This window comes from Eptatretus burgeri, chromosome 18 (assembly GCF_056783735.1).
Source record: "Eptatretus burgeri isolate ZD-2024b chromosome 18, Ebu_testis_v1, whole genome shotgun sequence".
In the NCBI taxonomy this organism is placed as follows: Eukaryota; Metazoa; Chordata; class Myxini; order Myxiniformes; family Myxinidae; genus Eptatretus; species Eptatretus burgeri.
In genome coordinates this window covers 30,922,864-30,944,800 of record NC_140978.1, presented here as the reverse complement: position 1 = coordinate 30,944,800, position 21,937 = coordinate 30,922,864, and the positions used below count along the sequence as shown (strand labels likewise).

The 21,937-nt window shown below is 45.0% G+C and overlaps 1 protein-coding gene across 3 annotated transcripts in view; it reads right to left on the bottom strand.

Moving 5' to 3' along the window:
• The window catches only part of LOC147008821 (IQ motif and SEC7 domain-containing protein 1-like), a 634,685-nt gene extending 613,036 nt beyond the window's left edge, over positions 1-21,649 (bottom strand). For all 3 annotated transcript variants that reach the window (XM_085863865.1, XM_085863866.1, XM_085863871.1), the window contains exon 1: positions 21,261-21,649. In XM_085863865.1, the coding sequence (XP_085719991.1) occupies positions 21,261-21,634 (374 nt within the window). In that variant the 5' untranslated portion in view covers positions 21,635-21,649. The remainder of the gene's footprint in view (positions 1-21,260) is intronic.
• Between the last annotated feature and the right edge of the window lie 288 nt (positions 21,650-21,937).

Genomic DNA, 21,937 nt, shown 5'->3' with positions numbered 1-21,937 from the left:
AAAACAAGAAATAACGGTGCTCTGGACGATTGAGCATCGGACATTGGGTCCCCCCCACCCTCTCTTCAGTGGGGAGAGAGATTCGGAGCTTGGTCGCGCATCTCCTCGTACGTCCGCATCATCAATTTGAAGGGGAATTATTTTTCGTGAATCAAACCAATTGCATCAAGTATTTATATTCCGTATGCAAATTGGAAATCAATATGCAAAGGGTCCAGTCGCCGCGAGACTACCACTGAACGTAAATAGTCTTTGCACGATCCTGTATGCCCTCATTGAAGGAAATGAAGACATTTGGCCCTTCGTTGCTGTGTTGCACCCCCGGGTTAATATTTTTGTGACATGTCCAAGTATCAATCTTCATGGTATACTGAAGTCAAAATAATCCGATCTTCATCGGGTGATCCAACTTGCCACCATGAGGGGCTACTAGCCTGACCTTGGTTGGGTACACCAGCTTGTCCTTTCTAATACCAAGTTTGAGGCAGTTGAAGAGCTGAAAGACAGATAATCAGAGGAGAACACATCAATGATGGAACAGAGGATAACTCTTAAACAATGGGTGGAAAACAAACAGACCACACGAATAAGTAGTGACTAATTCACAGGAAAAAAGAGAAGAGAAAAAAAAAACAGAGAGGGTGGGGATAAGTATGCAAAGACTGAGCATCAGTCAAACAAGGTCGAGTAAAAAAACAGTTTGTGGACTCAACAAAGGAACTGGTAAGCCTAGAAAAGATCAGGAGAAGGAATAGGGGGCAGCAATACAATAATGGTGGGATGCCACCTGAAAGACCCTGGAGGGAGAACGATGACTGGACAGAATCAGGAAAGAAGTTCCTCAAAGGGGAAGACAAAAAAAAAAAGAGTTCCACAAATGGCTATCTGCTTTGATTTTGGGAGATGAAAAGGTATCCGGGTTGTTGGATAAGCACTTACCACATTGTGGGGCTCTGGAGAGACCAAGGGGACAAAAAGACAGCCGGGCTAGTTGTGAGGTGATAGAAGACCACTCCTGGGATTGGGAGAGGAAATGTCCCCAAATCTCAAAACTTCTGTGGAGTGAAATGATTTACCCTTCGAAGAGCCAAGGAACCAATCGGTTTCAGCAGTATAATATGGGGCCTCATTGAACTAGCCCACAAACAAGAGCCACCCACATTCAATGATGCAACAGATAAAAGCCCCGTACACTATTAGGGACTGGCAGTAGTAGCAAAGGAACAACTTGATTAGCTTCTACAAAAAAATTCCAAGGCAAGAAGGTCAGCAGAGACATATGATTGGCCCAATGCAGATAAAGACCAATTGTCGAGTCAAGGAGCTCCAAGAATACAACTCTGCCAAAGGTTCACCGATGAAACTACACTGGAGGATTAGTTGATGTGTGTGTGTGTGTGTGTGCGTGTGCGTGTGCGTGTGCGTGTGCGTGTTTTTACAAAAATAAAGTCCTTGACAAAATTGAATTTGTTTCCAGGTGATTGACCAGCCTCTTTATCCACCCCCCTCCTCCCCCGATCCCCCACTGCATTGGCAGGCAGGTAAGCAGCTCCAGCAAGCACATTCCTGGTCACCAAATTGTGACATGAGGGATGGTTCAGCACTGATTGGATTTTCCAGAGAGGGGAAACTCCCTGCAGCCAGTAAAGGAGAGAACCCAAGATACATCTGGCAGAAAGCTTATTGATGAGGACTGGATGGCAGACAGTGTCGAACGCATGGGAGAGATATCCAGTGAGACTTACTTGACCTCGAGCTTGACGCTCAAATAATTATCAATCCATTGCTGAGTCAACAGATCAGTTAATCGATCATTTTCTACAAGTTATGCCATAAAGCATCAATATCGCACACTTCTCCAATATTGCTCAAACAAGAGTATATTTAAGACTCCAGCCTCAACTACGATTGGTGGAATATTAACAACTACTTCATTATCTTCAAACCAGGAAAAAGTAAAGTCACACGGTGAATCACAGGGATTCACCAATAATCACATGTCGTCATATCTATCAATAACCTGACAAGGGGGGGAAAAAAAAAGGATACATTATGCTGTACATCCAAAGGGAAATGACTTGCATAATTTGGTGTTTGTGCTTGTTTCACAATCGCAGTCATCATCCATTCATAACAAATCCAATCTAAAGTGGAAAACAGGAATACAAGAGCAGGAAGCACACGCATTGTACAAAGTCGAGGGGTTAGAATTCCTTCATCAGCAAATCACGAGACGTGGAAAGACACGTTCAGCAAGTTTGCTTTAAGGCCAACACGTCTGTTTCTCATGGCACAAGAACACTGGCTCGTTCTCCCTCCCTCTGCCCATAATTGTAAATAAACGTACCATAGCCTTCAGCAATGCGAGACAGATAACGATTTACACCTTCAAAAGAAATAAATAAACCAGAGCGAAGTCGATGGCGTGCCATCGCAAATCCCCAAGCTTCCCACCTAAAGCAAAGTTGAAAGATGGTAAAAAGTTCCACCAGGAATGACCCAGTTTAGTAAATTTTGAGTTGATTATTTTTCCTCATTTTCACCCCCTGTGACCCTGAGACATTAACCGGGGTCAAATTCAAAAAATCGTTGCATAATTTCATGCGTACCCCAATGTTGATCACATATATACAAAGTATTGTTCAAAAAATGTTTCAAAATGTTCCCCGAATTGAATTTTTGGGGGATTCGACCTTTTAACACTGCCCCAGGGAGTGGGCCAAAAGTGATACTACTCTCACACATTCTTGCCATGTGTTAATCATAACGACCAAGTTTAGTGAATTTCTGCCCAACCGTTTAGGAGGAGATCGCGTGATGGAAGTTCAGACAGACGGAAGTTCAGACAGATGGACAGACCGACGGACAGACGGAGCCGAACACAATATGCCCCCATTTTTTTTTTCAAAATGCGTGAAGATAATAAACAAACACACAGCCAATGTCATCTTCATCACCATCAGCAGACTTGCCAGCTCCCAGGTTCGTTGAACTACGACTAATAATTATGCAAATGAGTTCACTGTTGCACGGTACAATTGCATCGCACTCGATCAATTCTTGTGCAGATGTTTAAGTGCGAGAAGGATATTAAAAATACATTTTTATTATGTGGCGCATTTCACATGAGGGATTTTTCTCATGCACGGGGAGTTGAACAACATCGATCCAAGGAAGCCTCATCACAAGGTGCTCATCATATTCTCACAAGAAACAAATAACAAAAAATAGAGCCTTAAAGAACAGGAGGATCAAGGGAGATGTCTATTTATTATGTAAGCACAATGGAGATGGCTCAAAGAGAAGAGTAAAAGGGAGGTATGGAGATGTCGGGCAGGAGTGGGGCTGGGTTCAATATCCCACCCAGCCCCACATACACCTGCATACGTGATAAATATATGTATTCAACAACTTCATAATTATTCCTTGGTACTTTCTGAAGAGCAGAGAGACTCTCATAGGTTTCATGCCATTTTTCATTAAATTTGACATCAAGGAATCAAACGAAATAGATCTAATGCAAATAATTACCCCACACTAGTATAAGTAAATAATGATTGTAAAATCCCATGGGAAGGGCAGGGGAGGAGATTTATCCTCAATTGCCCCACTGACTGCAGGGAGAAAACAGATATCACAACATGGTGTCGCCGGTACCTGGAGTGCCCCGGAGGTCACATCACTTCCTCCAACGTCACGGCTGTGTTTGTCTGAAGTCAGGTCTGGTGTTGTCTAATGTCTCTCTGCATGCATGTGAACGATTTCTGTAACAGCTCCTCCATGAGTTTTCGCGCCGGTAAAAAAAAAAAAAAAAAGAATAAAACATGGACAAAATATCAATGAGAAGAGAAACACAATTGCATTTTGTTTTACCTGGAAGTTTGAGTTGTAGCACAAGTTGTAGTTGTAAAAGTTCTAAAAGTTGTAGCACAAGTCTCTTATAAAGCCATGAAAGAGCACGATGGTCCTAGTTTCAAGTTCAACTCGGTCTGTAGTTTGGTCACTGATAACACAATCACTCACGGACGTAATCCTGCTACCCCACACATGCGAAGCGAAAATTGGGGTCAAGCAAATGGATCACTTTGGATGTCTATCTGTCCACAAATGTCTGTTTTATGATCAAGGAACAACTTAATTTCAATTGAATGTTGTATTTTGAACACGAGTCGGAACATGAATGGAAAACGAACTTGCAGTTTAGCAGTACTTTGGCTCTAAATTCATGCGGATCGCACATGCGCACAGAAGAATGAGATAATCTTTTGTTCTGTCTACGCATCTGGCAGTCCAACAAAATTGAAAATAATTCCAACCAGGAAACTTACTGTTTTGAAGGACGTCATAAAGGACACAAACGATGAGCACAAATAACTCGTGTAACGTGTTAGATAAGGTGGTGTAAAATACGCTGCATCAATGGCAGTAAACTTCCAATTTTTTTTCTGCAATCTTTAAGATTGTTATTTATTTCAATTGAATGATATATTTGAACACTAGAGAACACAAATCACTTTTTTGCCAATTTCTAAAACCCTTGATTTCACAGTAATTGGACAAAATATTACCACATCTTACATAATCTTGACCAATCAAATTTGTCGTTCGCAAAATTTGTTCGTTGTGACGTCTCTGGTACCCAGAGTATCCCGGGAAGTGACGGCACTTCTCCAAAGCTCAGTGGCTGTGTTTGTCTCATCAGTATGTCCATGTGTGTGTAAGATGTGTGAGTGGCAGCTCCATTATGAGCCTTAGTCCTTGTATAAAAGAAAACCATAAAAATGACAACAAATGAGTCAATGACCTCCAATGCCCTTACTCCAGTCACCTGCAGATTCCTGATGGTGCTCCAATGCACATGTAGACATTACAGGAGAGGACTTGTGATGCACTGGATGATTTATCATTGTTTTTCAGCATGATGAGTAAAGTAAAGTAAATGCTGAGTAAAGTTAGGATTTGGCAGTTATTCTAACACCGAAGCCTGACGCCCTGCCTCACTCAAATTTGAAACCAACACCCGCAACGCTACAGGTCATTCCGACATTTCAGTCATCTTCTCAGCTTACGCACAACCATTGCTCAATGCATTAGGCTTTGACTTTTCCATCACGGACAAATGATTAACGGCAAAGTGTGAAAGATCATTTGGGAGGCCGCGTTGTAAATTGCATGCTTTTCACAGTCGGTGTACGATTCGGTGTAGAAAAAAAGAAAAGTCAAAGTGTCGCAAACAGGATCGTTGTCGAAATATTATGCCACTTTCTTATCTCCACCAGGGGCTCCAAAAAAACATGGAGAACGACAAACGATGTGTTGGACCATTATTGTTCTGAATGACAACTTCAACACACCAGGCTATAAATTCCGAAAGGTGGCGAGAATCACTCGAGCACCTTGTGTTTCGCCATTCTTATGGTTGGTTATAGAATGGTTAAAGCCATTCTAAAAGACGCCTGTGGATGGGTTGTCAAATGTTGTTACAAGACATCGCATGAAATGCTGACGACATTGTAAACACCATGTCGAAGATGTGCAATGTCATTGATACATTCATTAAATCGGTCTCACTGGTTCTGACGTTTTTAATGCTGAAGGGTTAGACATTCATGTGATGTGTTAGGTTAGATATTCACTAAAACCATGCCAGATAAATCAGACCCCAGTCCACAACATCACTGACAGCAGGCTGTACTGTTAGAGAGATGCAATTGAGGTTTTTGGGCTTCTTCAGAGACATTGAACACCCATGAGCCATTCTTCATGGAAATGTTGGTCAGTGCAAGCAGCTAAGCTTTTTTAACAGTGATCTAAGCCTCACGGAAGAGTTTTTACATTTATTACATGCAGGACAAGATGACAAAATATTAATGTACTTTTACAGGAATTACAAGCACGTTATATGATGGACAAATCAACAGTGCATGATATTTAAGTCTACTGTATGGGGAATATGTACAACGCGCCCAGAAGGTAAAACCGAACAGGAGAAATCACAAAAAATATTGGGAGGCCAATTCCCTTGACGAAGCTTTTGAGTGTTTGTTCACAAGTCGATAACCATTTAGACTATAACCAATCCTGGACAGATCGCCTATCCATCATGGGACACTCAACTGAAAGTGTCAGGAAATTTGAAATTAAATCAGGGTGCTCGCGATAACTAGTGTCCTCTTTGCGAAATAAGTCATGGGATATTTAAAATAACCGGTGTTAGCAGATGGTTGCTCAGGCTTAACGTCCTTCCGATGGTCGGCACACACGTCCTTCCGATGGTCGGCACACACGTCAATGAACCACCCTGCATGTGAAATAACAGAGGGACAGTTTATAGCTCGGTAGAGATTTGAACTCAGGTGAGGGAATATCCATCAAGGTTACTCTGCCAGTCGAGCTAAACCGAACGGTGATGTAATGGTTACAGTGTCCACTCTGAGTCTGGGAGATCGGTAGTTCGATTCGCAGGCATTTTATACTGGAAAGCTTGTGTCTGGCCTTGTTCCTCCTGCCCTCTCCTACCTCTGTCCTCAAGCCATCTCAGGTTACATGCTTTATGAAAGAAACCCTCACCTGTGCTCACCCTTCCCAAGTCCAGAACCATTGCCCACCTGCATTAATTTGTCCCCTTATTCTCCTGATTGTGGAATGGTCTCTGTCTGTGATCTTATCCTCACTTCAATCCTTCATAAGTGCTGCCCTTCACTTCCTCATGCACATCTCTTCCACATACATCGATTTCTACATTCTGGTCCTCTCTAGAATGTTGTTATTCATTTTTAGCTCACTTGGACTTTAGTCCGGTGAGCTTATGTGATCGAGCAATGGAAGTACGTGAGAAAGTGAGTGAGTGAGTGAGTGAGTGAAACAGTCAGTTAGTCAGTCCGTAAACACTTCAGTCATTATCACCTGAATCAAACAATTTTGGTGAAACTTGGCCACAAGCTTCATATCTGATACTTAACAAAAGTGTATCGACTGCATCAAAATCTGTGCTCATTAAGGGAGTCTATGGGGGGGTGGGAGGGGGGGTAGTGTGCCCCCCCCCAAATAGGTATTTGCTTCCTTCTCTGAAACTACATACACAATTTTGATAAAACTTGACCACAACCTTCATCACTCGTGATGTACCAAAGTTTGTTCATGGTATTAAAAAAAATTAATCAGGGTTTAGGGTGGTTTGTGTGGGGTTCGAGTGACTGTTGCTACTGATAAAGGTGAGCTTCAGGATGTGCAGTCCTATTTTTATTATTGCTCCTTTCCTCCTTGTGTATAGCCAGACCCTTTTCTGATCTGTGAAGCTGTCACCCTTTGTCGATCAGCTCGTCTACGAGCCTAGATTCTTGACTAAAAAAAAAAATATTTTTTTTTTAATGCTACAGCTCGGCTTACTTGTTTGACGTGCATTTAGAGGATAGAGCATGGATACACCCCAAGAGTTGGAATTGCATGGAAAGAGGGGGAGGGGAGGTTTTTCCTCAATTGCCTCGCTGACTACAGAGAGAAAGGAGACGTCACAAAGATGGCATTGTCGGTATCCAGATTACCCGGGAGGTTACATCATTTCCCCCAATGTGAGCTGCTGTGTTTTCCTGAAGTCAAATCCGGTATCGTCTCATCTTCACCTGCATGTGTGCATGATTTGCGCGACTGCCTTGGACCATATAAAACAAGCCTTAGACCACATTAGAAAAGGAGCGAATAGTTGAAAACAACTCTCAAGTCAGCTCTGTCTAGTGAATCGCATGACCAGTTAAATTTGCATACATTTAATTAACTCCTCACACTGTCACTCGCCTGAAGGACTGTATGGCAAACCCTCCTATCTACTTTCAAAACGATCCTCTTGAGGAAGTTAAGTTGCTTAAACTCCTGGGTCTCACTCTCAGCCATGATCTCTCTTGGGCAAACCACATTTCAAAGTTGGCCTCCAAAGCCAGCCACAGACTGGGCATCCTCCATCCTACAAAGTCCTTCATTAGTACACCTGAACTCCTATCCACCTACAAGGCCTTCATCCCCGCAGCTTGATGTAGTACTGCTCTCCCCTCTGGGCTGGCACCTCTGCCTCACACCTTGCTCAGCTTGACACCGTGGAAACCAAGTCCTGAAAGATCATTGGAATCTCCCACACTGAGGCTGAGTGCATGGGCCTATCATCTTCTTGTTGCAGACATCTTTTTGGCGCACTGGCATGAGTTGACACAACGACAACGTACAACATGTGTTGTGGACAGTCCATGCAGGGGCTGATCTGAGGATCTCACCAAACTGGCCAATCGATAGTCACAATGGGCGGGTGCACAAAGGGCAGGGACTTGAACTAATCAACATGAGCTGATGCCTCGTGTTTTATGGGAATTTCGTGTTCATGGGACACTGTCTCAAGCCCCAGTCCCGACCAGGGATGGGCTCAGCGTTTTTTTTAAACCTGTCAGTGAAGGGCAAGATACGTGCTGGCCCATCCAGCGTAGTGCGCGTGGCCCCGGACATTGAAGGACAGGCCGGTGGTCTCTGTCTTACCGCCTCCTCTCTGGTCTTGCACCTTCTGCTTTTTCTGTGCTTTGTCCCACCCGCTATCCCCACCCCCCGCCCAAGGTTTTTGCAGGGCACATACAGTCCACCAGACCCCCTTCTGGTGAAACTACTTAAATCCAGGCTCACGGTGCTCACCTCGACCCATTTGTTCCTCTTTTTTTTCCTCGCCTGGGCAACAAACTTCCCAATTCTCTTCAATCTCATTCTTCCCTCCAGGTCTTCAAGACAGCTGTTCACCACCATCTCAGTTCATCCCCCAAACCAAAACCATGATCTTTTCTACCCTCGCTAAACCCCTGCCCCTCCCCCCTCCTCCCACAACGCCTACTCCTTTCAAATCCCAGTTTTATTTCTCTCCTGTGAGTTTCCTTTTGCATCCAAAACAAAACCAAAAAAATAAAAAAACAACTTCATACAAACCGTATATTTTCCTCAAACATAAAATCATAATCCCACACAATTAAAAAGCAGGTTTCAACTGTAGAATTTTTTGATTGTCCAGAAACTCTAAGTGCGTTTGATTACCGAAAAGGGATGTAATATTTACTCATTTAAAAAAATCCTTTAAAAAGTCATCGATTATCAAGTTATACGAATAAACATCAAATTGTTTGTCCAAATCAAGTTTTTTTTCCCCTTCACCTTATTTGCATTTGGTGGAAGGCGCGAGTCATGGGCAAATGGTTCAATGCATTTCTGTCATATTTACTCAGCAGAACAGGACAGAATCTATGTCTGTGAACTTGGACATGCAAGCATGTGAGATCGTGGTTGTTAGCTAAGGGGCAGCAGTGGAAATGAGAGTGGAAAATAGGCTTGAGGAAGTGGAGCATGGCGGTTACAAGGCAGCTCCCATGGGCCGTGAACAGTGACTGTCATAGGGCATTGGAAAAAAAGAAAGAGAAAGAAAAAAAAAAAAAAAACCGCCTCTAAACTGAATCATCGATTTAGCGCCTCTGCACTCACAATGGTCACAACTCCGAGGCCTAAATATTAGAATAAGAACAAAAGTGGCGAGGATTTTGTTTTTTTCCGTGCGGGACTCGAAACATTGCTTTTAGCTTTAACAGCAAACCCCAGAGGTGAAATTGAGGGCAAAGAGGATAATCTGGTCGGAGCATCTCCTGGTTTATAATTTGGGTTTAAACCTCGAGTGGATGCAGTCCAACCGAGATTGGGCAACTGGGAACATGAAGCAGGCTATCCTGTTGGTAATCATGACGAGGTGAAAGATCCCAAAGTATCATTTTATAAGTAAGCCTCTGTGTTCGTACAATGACAAGTTACTGGTACCAGTACCATCGCAGCACAGGTTATTGTTTTTACTAGAACTGACCTGTAAAACCATGATGATCTCAACCACAAGGAAATAAAAAGAACAGTGCTTTTTTGGGGGAGGGGGGGGCACAGATTTATACTAAACGTACTTGATGGCAGAAGGTTGTTTCGGATTAGCAGCGTCGAGCTGTCACCTCTAAACGTGTGCCTCAATCCCTGCCCTCCACAGGCCAATCCGTTTACGTTACCATCCTTAGATTGCACAGTGTCCCATCTGTCTGCACATTAATGCATATCCATCACACAAGGACTACATTCCATACACAATCAGTCAGAATGCATTGCCCACTTTCTAGGACAAGGAGTGCAATGAGAACGCTGTTTCATTCATGCCTGTTTCCAGAAACCCAACAACCTCATTACCTTTAAATAAAATGCACCTCTTACTATATTTATATGACCAATCATGATCATGATGTAATTATAATTACCATGTCACAATCATCACCCTTCCATGTGATGATGTCATCAGCAATGGCAGAAAACTGGTACTCCTGGATGCATTGGAATAAAAAAAAAACAAGGAGGAGGATATCTTTATTTATCAGTCTTTAGAGGAAGGAGCATCACATGCCAATTCCAAATTCTCACTTTGCTTGGAAACCAGAGCTGGTGGTGCACAGCCTGCTACCTACACACCATCCCACACAAGTATGCTACATATACACACCCCACACAAGGTCAGTGTGCTACCTATACAACTCCCCACACAAGGTCAGTGTGTTACATACACACCACCTCACACAAGGTCAGTGTGCTCGCTCCACACCACCCTACACAAGGTCAGTGTGCTACCTAAACACGATCCCATACAAGGTCAGCGTGCTACCTCTACACTACCCTACGCAAGGTCAGTGTGCTACCCATTCACAATCCCATACAAGGTCAGTGTGCTCGCTCTACACCACCCTACACAAGGTCAGTGTGCTATCCATACAAGGTCAGTGTGCTACCCAAACACCATTTCGCACAAGGTCAGTGTGCTACCTAAACACGATCCCACACAAGGTCAGTGTGGTCGTTCTACACCACCCTACACAAGGTCAGTGTGCTACCTAAACACGATACCATACAAGGTCAGCGTGCTACCTCTACACTACCCTACGCAAGGTCAGTGTGCTATCTAAACACGATACCATACAAGGTCAGCGTGCTACCTCTACACTACCCTACGCAAGGTCAGTGTGCTACCCATTCACAATCCCATACAAGGTCAGTGTGCTCGCTCTACACCACCCTACGCAAGGTCAGTGTGCTACCCATTCACAATCCCATACAAGGTCAGTGTGCTCGCTCTACACCACCCTACACAAGGTCAGTGTGCTACCTAAACACGATCCCATACAATGTCAGCGTGCTACCTCTACACCACCCCACACAAGGTCAGTGTGCGACCTAAACACGATACCATACAAGGTCAGCGTGCTACCTCTACACTACCCTACACGAGGTCAGTGTGCTGCAAAACACGATGATCAGCGTGCTACCTCTAACCTCTACCCTAGGTCAGTGTGCTACCCATTCACAATCCCATACAAGGTCAGTGTGCTCGCTCTACACCACCCTACACAAGGTCAGTGTGCTACCCATTCACAATCCCATACAAGGTCAGTGTGCTCGCTCTACACCACCCTACACAAGGTCAGTGTGCTACCCATTCACAATCCCATACAAGGTCAGTGTGCTCACTCTACACACAAAGGTCAGTGTGCTACCCATTCACAATCCCATACAAGGTCAGTGTGCTCACTCTACACCACCCTACACAAGGTCAGTGTGCTACCCATTCACAATCCCATACAAGGTCAGTGTGCTCGCTCTACACCACCCTACACAAGGTCAGTGTGCTACCCATACACAATCCCATACAAGGTCAGTGTGCTACCCATTCACAATCCCATACAAGGTCAGTGTGCTCGCTCTACACCACCCTACACAAGGTCAGTGTGCTACCCATACACAATCCCATACAAGGTCAGTGTGCTACCCAAACACCATTTCGCACAAGGTCAGTGTGCTACCGAAACACGATCCCACACAAGGTCAGTGTGCTCGCTCTACACCACCCTACACGAGGTCAGTGTGCTACCTAAACACGATACCATACAAGGTCAGCGTGCTACCTCTACACTACCCTACGCAAGGTCAGTGTGCTACCAAAACACGATACCATACAAGGTCAGCGTGCTACCTCTACACTACCCTACACGAGGTCAGTGTGCTACCAAAACACGATACCATACAAGGTCAGCGTGCTACCTCTACACTACCCTACGCAAGGTCAGTGTGCTACCCATTCACAATCCCATACAAGGTCAGTGTGCTCGCTCTACACCACCCTACACAAGGTCAGTGTGCTACCCATTCACAATCCCATACAAGGTCAGTGTGCTCACTCTACACCACCCTACACAAGGTCAGTGTGCTACCCATTCACAATCCCATACAAGGTCAGTGTGCTCGCTCTACACCACCCTACACAAGGTCAGTGTGCTACCCATACACAATCCCATACAAGGTCAGTGTGCTACCCATTCACAATCCCATACAAGGTCAGTGTGCTCGCTCTACACCACCCTACACAAGGTCAGTGTGCTACCCATACACAATCCCATACAAGGTCAGTGTGCTACCCAAACACCATTTCGCACAAGGTCAGTGTGCTACCTAAACACGATCCCACACAAGGTCAGTGTGCTCGCTCTACACCACCCTACACGAGGTCAGTGTGCTACCTAAACACGATACCATACAAGGTCAGCGTGCTACCTCTACACCACCCTACGCAAGGTCAGTGTGCTACCCATTCACAATCCCATACAAGGTCAGTGTGCTCGCTCTACACCACCCTACACAAGGTCAGTGTGCTACCTAAACACGATCCCATACAATGTCAGCGTGCTACCTCTACACCACCCCACACAAGGTCAGTGTGCGACCTAAACACGATCCCACACAAGGTCAGTGTGGTCGTTCTACACCACCCTACACAAGGTCAGTGTGCTACCTAAACACGATACCATACAAGGTCAGCGTGCTACCTCTACACTACCCTACGCAAGGTCAGTGTGCTACCTAAACACGATACCATACAAGGTCAGCGTGCTACCTCTACACTACCCTACGCAAGGTCAGTGTGCTACCCATTCACAATCCCATACAAGGTCAGTGTGCTCGCTCTACACCACCCTACGCAAGGTCAGTGTGCTACCCATTCACAATCCCATACAAGGTCAGTGTGCTCGCTCTACACCACCCTACACAAGGTCAGTGTGCTACCTAAACACGATCCCATACAATGTCAGCGTGCTACCTCTACACCACCCCACACAAGGTCAGTGTGCGACCTAAACACGATCCCACACAAGGTCAGTGTGCTACCCATACACAATCCCATACAAGGTCAGTGTGCTACCTAAACACCATTTCGCACAAGGTCAGTATGGTACCTTTTCACCACCCCAGGCAAGGTCATGTTTGCTTGACAAACAACAAATGAGTGGAATAGAATCTTTGTTCAAATATACTGCAGTCTTGTTGGTTCCATACAACTCAAACACATCTTTAAAAAAAACTTAGGATCATTCATTAATATATTGTTTGCCTTTCTCATATTGAAAAAGTGCTCTCCTGAATCCATTAGTAAATGCTCAACACCACCACCGTACCACTCAAAGCGAACATTTCAAACCAGACGGCTTTCAACATATGGCAGTAATAATAACGAATGTATAATCCCTGTCCTGGCCCAAGCACATCTAGGCCTGGTGAAAGATCTGATTATTGGTCCATGCATAGTGAAATGAAACGTGTTCCCCTCTCTTATGGTTGCTGCTCTGATAGTTTGAAATATACTTGATAATGCATCATCACATACTGATGGTTGTTTTATAATGAATAGATAGTGTTAATTATATGTGTAACAATATAATATTTTCTTTATTTCACTTGGTTGTTGGTAAAGAATCACTAAAAAAATTATATAATCCTTGTGTCTGGATCCGGATTTGGATCTGCATCAAAATCGAAGCATTTTGTCCTTGTCAGACACCCAATCTGCCCAGCAAAATTCATCTGAATCCATACACAACTTTTTGAGATATCCTGCACCCAAACCGCCAAACAAGAAGACGTCGTGCAGAGCACGATACTTGCAAAATCCATAAAACAAATTTGACCTAAAAAAATAATTGGTGGTTGAATTCAATGACCAAATATGAAACTCCTCTTCAAATTTCAAGTGAATCAGATAAAAATTGACAATTTTAGAATTTCGGCCTATGTTGACCTTTTAGCCTATGTGGACCTCCAAAATAATTGGAGGTTGAATTCACTGACCTGAAATACAAATACTCATCAAATTTCAAGTCAATGTGATGAAAATTCAGGATTTTTGAAATCTCACTTAAGTTGGTGACCTTTGGCCGATGTTGACCTTATGGCCTTCGCGATATTCCTGGTACACGTACTATTTACGTGACACACACGCTCGCCTGCGGAGGAACTTTTCACAGAAGACATTTTGAGAGAAGAATCAAATTTATGCTTCGGGGCATGTATTTGTCTGCCGGAGGTCAAAACCACTGAGGTTCTTTCAAAACACAGCTCAGTTAAAATGTATGATGCTTTCTGCGTTTCCACCCAAAAAGCTCAGCTGGGATAGTAAGGAAAAACAAGATGTACATCTTGTCTAAAGTGTGTCCCATGAACATGGCCCGGTGAACTAATCCCCCCCCCACCTTTCAACCACTCCTCCCGCTTTAGCACACTCTATCCCAGTCGTTTTTTTTCTTTCTTTCTTTTTACATCAGTACCCATATCATGAGGAACTAGAGAGTTCATTGAACACCTTCCCCCACGCAGTCTTGAGAAAAAGACATGGGAAGCGTCTTTTCAACTCTTGCTTTGCATTACCAAGCACAATCTATATTTCCTATGAGCCGTGATTTTATCTGAATCCCAATATTCCCCAACGCTGAGAATGCAGGCAGCAAATTTGATTGGTTGAGATTGTGTAAAATGGCATAATATTTTGTCCAAGTAGTCGGACCCCGCTATTTGCGGGGTATACGTTCCTGCCAAATTCCGCGAATGTCGAACCCGCAAATAGCAGGGCATTGTTTCAATGAGAAAAGGGGGGATAGGTTCCTGACGGTTCATGATTAATAAGGGAAAAAAAAATCCCGTGAAAAACCACGAATATGTGCAACACAGGGCCTTGAATGCAGAAGCTGGTCACATTTTAGCAACCGTGAATCTGCGGGGTCTGCTAAATTGGACTGCTGGTACTGCTAAATTGGAGGTTTTTGGAAGTGCCAATAATGCAATTTGTGTTCCACAGTGTTCAGGTATATAATGCAATTGAAATAAAATAAAAGCTTTAAAGGCTGTAGAAAAAAAACAAAAAAATTCCGCAAGTTTACACCGCCTTATTTAACAAGCTAAATTAGTTATTTGTGCCTGTTGTTTGTGTCTTTTATGACATCGTTCAAAACAGTAAGTTTCCTGGTTGGAATGATTTTCTATTTTGTTTGACAGCCAGGCAGACAGACAGAGTTAAAAAAAATGTTATCTCACGCCTCTCTGCGCATGCATCATCGGGTAAAATTCAGATCCAAATGACTGCTAAAGTACAGGTTTGTTATCTGATTCCTGATCAAAATACAACACTCAATTGAAATCAAGTTGTTGCTCGATCATAAACTGACGTCAGGCAGACAGATGATAGACAGACAGAGTGAACCAATTGCTTCACCCACTTTTGCACTTGGGGTAAAAATTTGGTGGCAAATGGATGAAACGAAACATTAGCATTTGGAGTTTCTTCTTCCAATAAAGTGAGTAACGTCAGAAGTATTTAACTTTACCGATGGATATTTACCATTCTTGCAATAAGGTTTAATATATCATATATTCAAAATGCTCATCACACATTGCCGGCAAATCATGCACACCTTACAAAACACACACACACACACATTTTGGCATCATTAGGTTATTATTTTACTTCAGCAGTTGGTCCATTAAGGTGCAGGCCACAATTTACTTATCCTATTAAAGACCTACCCCAAGGCTTCCTGAAACTAAGATGGTGACCTCATGTTTCAAACAATTCTGTCTAATCACACAGAAAGAGAAAAATGAAAATAACCTGATGGATATTGATCTCAGGGAAATCAAATCCAGGTAGTCAAATGCGCAAGGTAAAGATTCAACACTCGCACGAAACGGTACCAATGTAGTGTGCCATATTCTAAATGCAGAACTAGATCCCAAGGGCAGGCAAAAAGGGCGTCTTTTTAATGATGGCAAATAAAAGCAAAGAGACAACCGGACAACCTTTACAGAGCTGTGCATGCCCTGATGACATGTAAAACTAGTGCAAAGCAACCCCGTGTTACAGAACATGTCAACTCATCAGGAGTTTTAAATACGACTGGCAATAAATGAAAAGAGAGAAGCATTATTTTGTGGCAAACGTAATCAAGAATATTTACCAATTAAATTTGACAACTTAATTTGGGAAATGTATATTACATGAAATGCATAATATCGAGCTCCTCTGTGAGCCTCGACATTGTATACAAAAACAACCAAACTACTTATCACTTAAATCAAGTGCAGAGTTCAGTAAGTGTGAGAGTAAACGGCCTGTCCCTAAAGGAATGACCAAGCAAGGTAATTGGGTTCAGTAATAGCGCAATTGACTCGTTAACACACCCCGGTGGTATTCTTGACAACCCGGTGCACATACCAGGCTGGATTCTCCCGAAGTGCGAGACGATCCGAGGCTCAGATCGATGCGAACGGCAATGCCATTGCTAAATACAATCAGGGCTTCTCGTATGATCGATAGGCAAGCCCTTATAACAAAGGGGTAATAAACACAAATTCAGTTTATTTACAAAAGAGAAGTGTAACCTTTATGATGACACATTGGGCTTTGACCTGATGAACTCGATACCGAGGTTCTACTGCAACATAAAGACAACATGAAGTCCCTGTCATGGGAGAGACCACAGCTCACAACCGCACGACGCTTGACCACACTGAACAGATGCAGGTACTGTCGCGAGTACATCGTAATAAGTGGCAGAAGGCAGTGATGATGCACCACTCGCGTTGCATCATTTTACATCTCAAATGTCGTGGCCCACATTGCAAATTCCCCCGTTTCTAGTTCTTCTCCACCCAACTTCGATTCCACGTTTAATCCTGACAACGCAATCTGACTTTGGCATAATTTCAATGCTATACTCTCAAATTTGCACATGTATGGGTCGAGATTACCCACGAGTCGATATAACGACAGCCTTGGCCAACACTTTCACATGCAGGTCCCCCTTCCCACGATGTATGTCCTCATTACATTCATGGTTGAATGCATCCACCTGCTACTCCACTGTCAGGATGTTGACTTTTGCCTTCAGTCTCCCTGCTCTTCCCTGCTTTGAGGTTTTGTATTAAAATGGAGGAAAAATTTGTGAAGGGGAACAGAGCAAAGAGGCACACATGATCATGGAGCAACCTGCAAAGCGACAAAAAATATATGCTGTGAAAGTCCAACTCCAGTGGAATAATCAGTTTAGTGGCATCACGGTGTCAAAACTAGAAGACCGGTTATGGTCATTAGACAGACAGTTTGTTTGATGGCAGGCCACCAGGTGTTCCATCTTCTAGCATTTGCTCATTGACCTAAAAGTTCCCTTGTGCTTTTCAGTTCCTCTGCCTGGCATAATATTGATACTGAAAAAATCACATGTTCGATAAAGATGTGGAAGAGTGGATGGGGGGTAGATTGGTGCCGATGGGGGGTGTGAGCGGAGATCGGTGCCGATGGGGGGAGGGGAGAGTGGTGCCGATGGGGGGAGGGGAGAGTGGTGCCGATGGGGGGAGGGGAGAGTGGTGCTGATGGGGGGAGGGGAGAGTGGTGCCGATGGGGGAGAGGGGAGAATGGTGCCGATGGGGGAGGGGAGAGTGGTGCCGATGGGGGGAGGGGAAAGTGGTGCCGATGGGGGAGGGGAGAGTGGTGCTGATTGGGGGGGGGAGATTGGTGCCAAGGGTGGCGAAGAGCAGCACCAAGGGTGGGGAAGAGAGGTGCCGAGGATGGTAAAATATTCCTCGTTATAAATAACGAAAGTTTGGATAACTCATATTTTTCCTTCACTCATGAAAAAGAACACAACAAAAAAAGTTGAGCCACAAATAAAACTCACACTAAAGCAAAATTAACTACAAATAACACACACACCAAAACACCAAAACATCATGCGTTACAGACGTATGAAACATGCATCCATACCTGTATGCTTAGGTGTTAAAATAATCAAAGCATGTAAATCAATGAGTGGTTGAGTTTGTGGTTGTTAAACAAGCAAGAAGTTTTCATGGAGATAACTATTTAGAGTTTCCATTAATCTAAGTCTCGTAATGGAGCTTGACATCAATCACCTGGAGGACATGGGCATTGATAAACATCAGTGTACATTTCACGTGAATTACAAGGACATCGGTTGACAAATGGACAATAACACACGTGATGTACAGATTTGCACCTGGATTCCTCAGATGATGAGCAAGGGGTTCACATGATAACACCAAAAGGGGCCAATTGGTAACATCTGCACTGTTTGTACGTAACACACATGTAAAGAGACAGAGACAAAGCTCGAATTGGCAAACGATAATTCGTAATATTACGGGATGATGGGAGAGGAACCAAACAGCGAGCGCGTCCTGGCCCGTTATCCTGTAATACGAAAACAAGTCATCATTGGCAAAACACAATAATTGTGGACAACGGTAAAAAGTACAATGCAATTGGACACTAATTAAACCTCTTTTGGATTTCCACTCATTGCCCTATTTGCCAATCCTGCCAGGGCACATCTAGTGTAGATTATAGTTTGACAAACTATGGGATAACCTGAATCCAGATCCTCCTGGTTTGCAAGTACCTTCAACCAAAGGCATTCCTTTAAACTTTAGAGCATACATGGTTTTTGTATGAGCCTTGGCCTGGTATACCGAGATAAGACACTGGGACATCAGCTCGCCCTGGTACATCGAGATGAGAAACAGGGACATCAACTCGCCCTGGTACATCGAGATGAGAAACTGGGACATTAGCTCGCCCTGGTACATCGAGATGAGAAAACTGGGACATCAGCTCGCCCTGGTATACCGAGATGAGAAAACTGGGCCATCAGCTCGCCCTGGTACACCGAGATGAAAAACAGGGACATCAACTTGCCCTGGTACATCAAGATGAGAAAACTGGGACATTAGCTCGCCCTGGTACATCAAGATGAGAAAACTGGGACATCAGCTCGCCCTGGTATACCGAGATGAGAAAACTGGGCCATCAGCTCGCCCTGGTACATCGAGATGAAAAACAGGGACATCAACTTGCCCTGGTACATCAAGATGAGAAAACTGGGACATTAGCTCGCCCTGGTACATCGAGATGAGAAAACTGGGCCATCAGCTCGCCCTGGTACATCAAGATGAGAAAACTGGGACATCAGCTCACCCTGGTACATCGAGATGAGAAAAATGGAACATCAGCTCGCCCTGGTTGCTGTCCATGTGAAATGCGACGTGAGCATCATGTGAAATCACTGCGGTTAATTGTGCTTGCATGCTTTTTCTCCCCCGTTCCATATGTGTGCACCACCTGAGCGCGGCCACCCCCTCCCCTTCTCATCGATGCCCATGACAAATGACAGCTTCAAGCCGTTAAAGGTCAGCCACTATAAGGCCTGCAAGAATTCGGTGGGACCCCTTTCAAGGTGGCGTAGCGTGCGTATCCTACATGTACCGGTCGGTGCATCCGAACCACTTTCGGAGGATCAAATGCTACTTGTAAGGTTTGAGGTAAGGTAGCTGCATTCTCGGTATCAAAAATCGATACCATTACATCCTCCCTCCATCTCTGGTCTGTGCTGTTTAAATCCGGCGAGTTTTTCCATTACAGCAGTCATGATCATTTGATATAACGTGGTGTTCCATCATCGTCATCCGGCACGGGGAAGGCAAAGTCAATCGCATCAAAACTGTCATCCTCGATACACCTGCACTGCCACCAAACATCATGTACGTTTCCACAATGCGAGTTTCCAACGCATAGTCCAAATAACTCTGTCACTGCAGAGACGATTTATATAATTATACAAAAATTATATAATTTCTCACCCCCCACCCCCTCCCTCTTTCCTCCCAATCCACATATTCTCCATACATGCCCCTTCCCTTACCTCCCCTTCCCTGTAGTCTCCACGTGTTCCCTTCTATCCCAATGCTCTACCTCCTTACAAGCCCCTCCCCAGTCCCCACCCAATCCATATATTTCCCATACAAGTCCCTTCCCTCTCCTCTTACTTAAATAAAAAATTTCCCCCTCAAACTCCCCTCCCTTCTCCCCTCAAGCCCCCACACCCTCAACCCCACTCTTGCTTTTCTCATGAGAGCACACAAGCGTCCCCCCCCCCCCCCCCCACAAGTCGAAGTGCCTGCGGAAGTTCACGTGAAATCGGGTTCTCCATTAATCGATGCATCATGGTCATTACAGGTTAGACAAATGGAGGCATAGACAGGTACAAACGGACAAAACGGAGGCATCGACAGAGACAAACGGCGCGAAGTTCGCGCCAACATCGCTTCACAATTACCACCTCTGAGGATGAAAAGCACAGAATGTCGATCATCAATTACAGAAACTCGAATAGTGTATTTTAAAAAAAGATACCACAGCGGCAGAGTGCGTGATTATAAACAGGAAAAACAGTTACAATAATAATAATAATAATAATAATAATAATAATAATAATAATAATAATAAAAAATCAGAGACACAGTGAATCATTTTTTTTTTCTTACCGGAAAATTGCATTCGGCTCGTCGTCGATGAAGGAAACCTTGGTCGAGGAACCTGTACCCGGATATAGACTCGTGTGTGCACCCGCGAACCAATATGTACACGTCATAATGTAATACCTCAGTTGTGTCCGTCAATGATATCGACTCTGATACGTCACGGAGTACGACACGTGACCGCGCGCTCGCTCTCCAGCGCGCGCGCCCAGGGGAGAGAGAGAGAGAGAGAGAGAGAGAGAGCGAGAGCGAGCGAGCGCGTCTCGAGCGCAGTGCGCGGAGTGCGCGCGCCTCGAATGTAAAACAAATAAAATTATAAAATAAAAAATACCATGTGATGCGCAATAAATATATAATATATATAACGATATGGTGTAAATTGTGAGGGAAGCAGAAAGTTCACCACCACCGCCACCCCAACCACCACCCCCTCCCCTCACGAACTATGTGGGGAAGCGGCCTCACCACAACGTCCTCTCAGACAAACCCGCGGGCAAATCGAAACAATAACTTACGCGTCAAAGTTGATCCGAGGAAAGGACACGAAAGGCGTCCCCATGGGTCCCCATCCGGGCTCACTCTGCTGCTCTTGGTTGCGGCTCTTCGAGCCTGCCGAGTCCTCGTGCCGTGCCCCGAGTCCCGCCACCTCCGACCGCTCGTCGGGGTCGCTCGTCGGTTCGGCCCGCCTTTGGTCGGGCAGGTCGTGTTGCCGGTCCAAATGAGCCCGATGGACCGCCCGGCGCAGTGCCGCGTTCTCCCGAGCCAGTTCGGCGACCCTTCGCTCCAGGTCGTCCAGGCGGTTCCGCTGCCGCGCCAACAGCGCCCGTTGCGTTTCCACGAGGCGTCCAAGGTCCCCGGGCGGGGACGTCCGAGGATCGGGACCAGCCATTCCACCCCAACCCCCCCGTACCCCACCCCTCGTTTCCCCACCCCTGGATTGCGGCGACTCCGCTACCAAGCTCCACGAGAGCACGTGTCCAGATGTACGAGGAGCACGGGGAGTGTGTGCGCGGACACACGGGGAGAGAGAGAAAGAGAGAGCCACACACACACTCGGAGAGGGGGCGGGGTGGGGGGCGTGGGGGAGGACCCAGAGCGGGCAATCTGCGGGAAGGGATGTCTGAACGAGCGGGATCCGTGACCGCCTCCTCGGTGCATGCGATGCAGGCAAAGCCGCTTGGAGGCGCTTCCT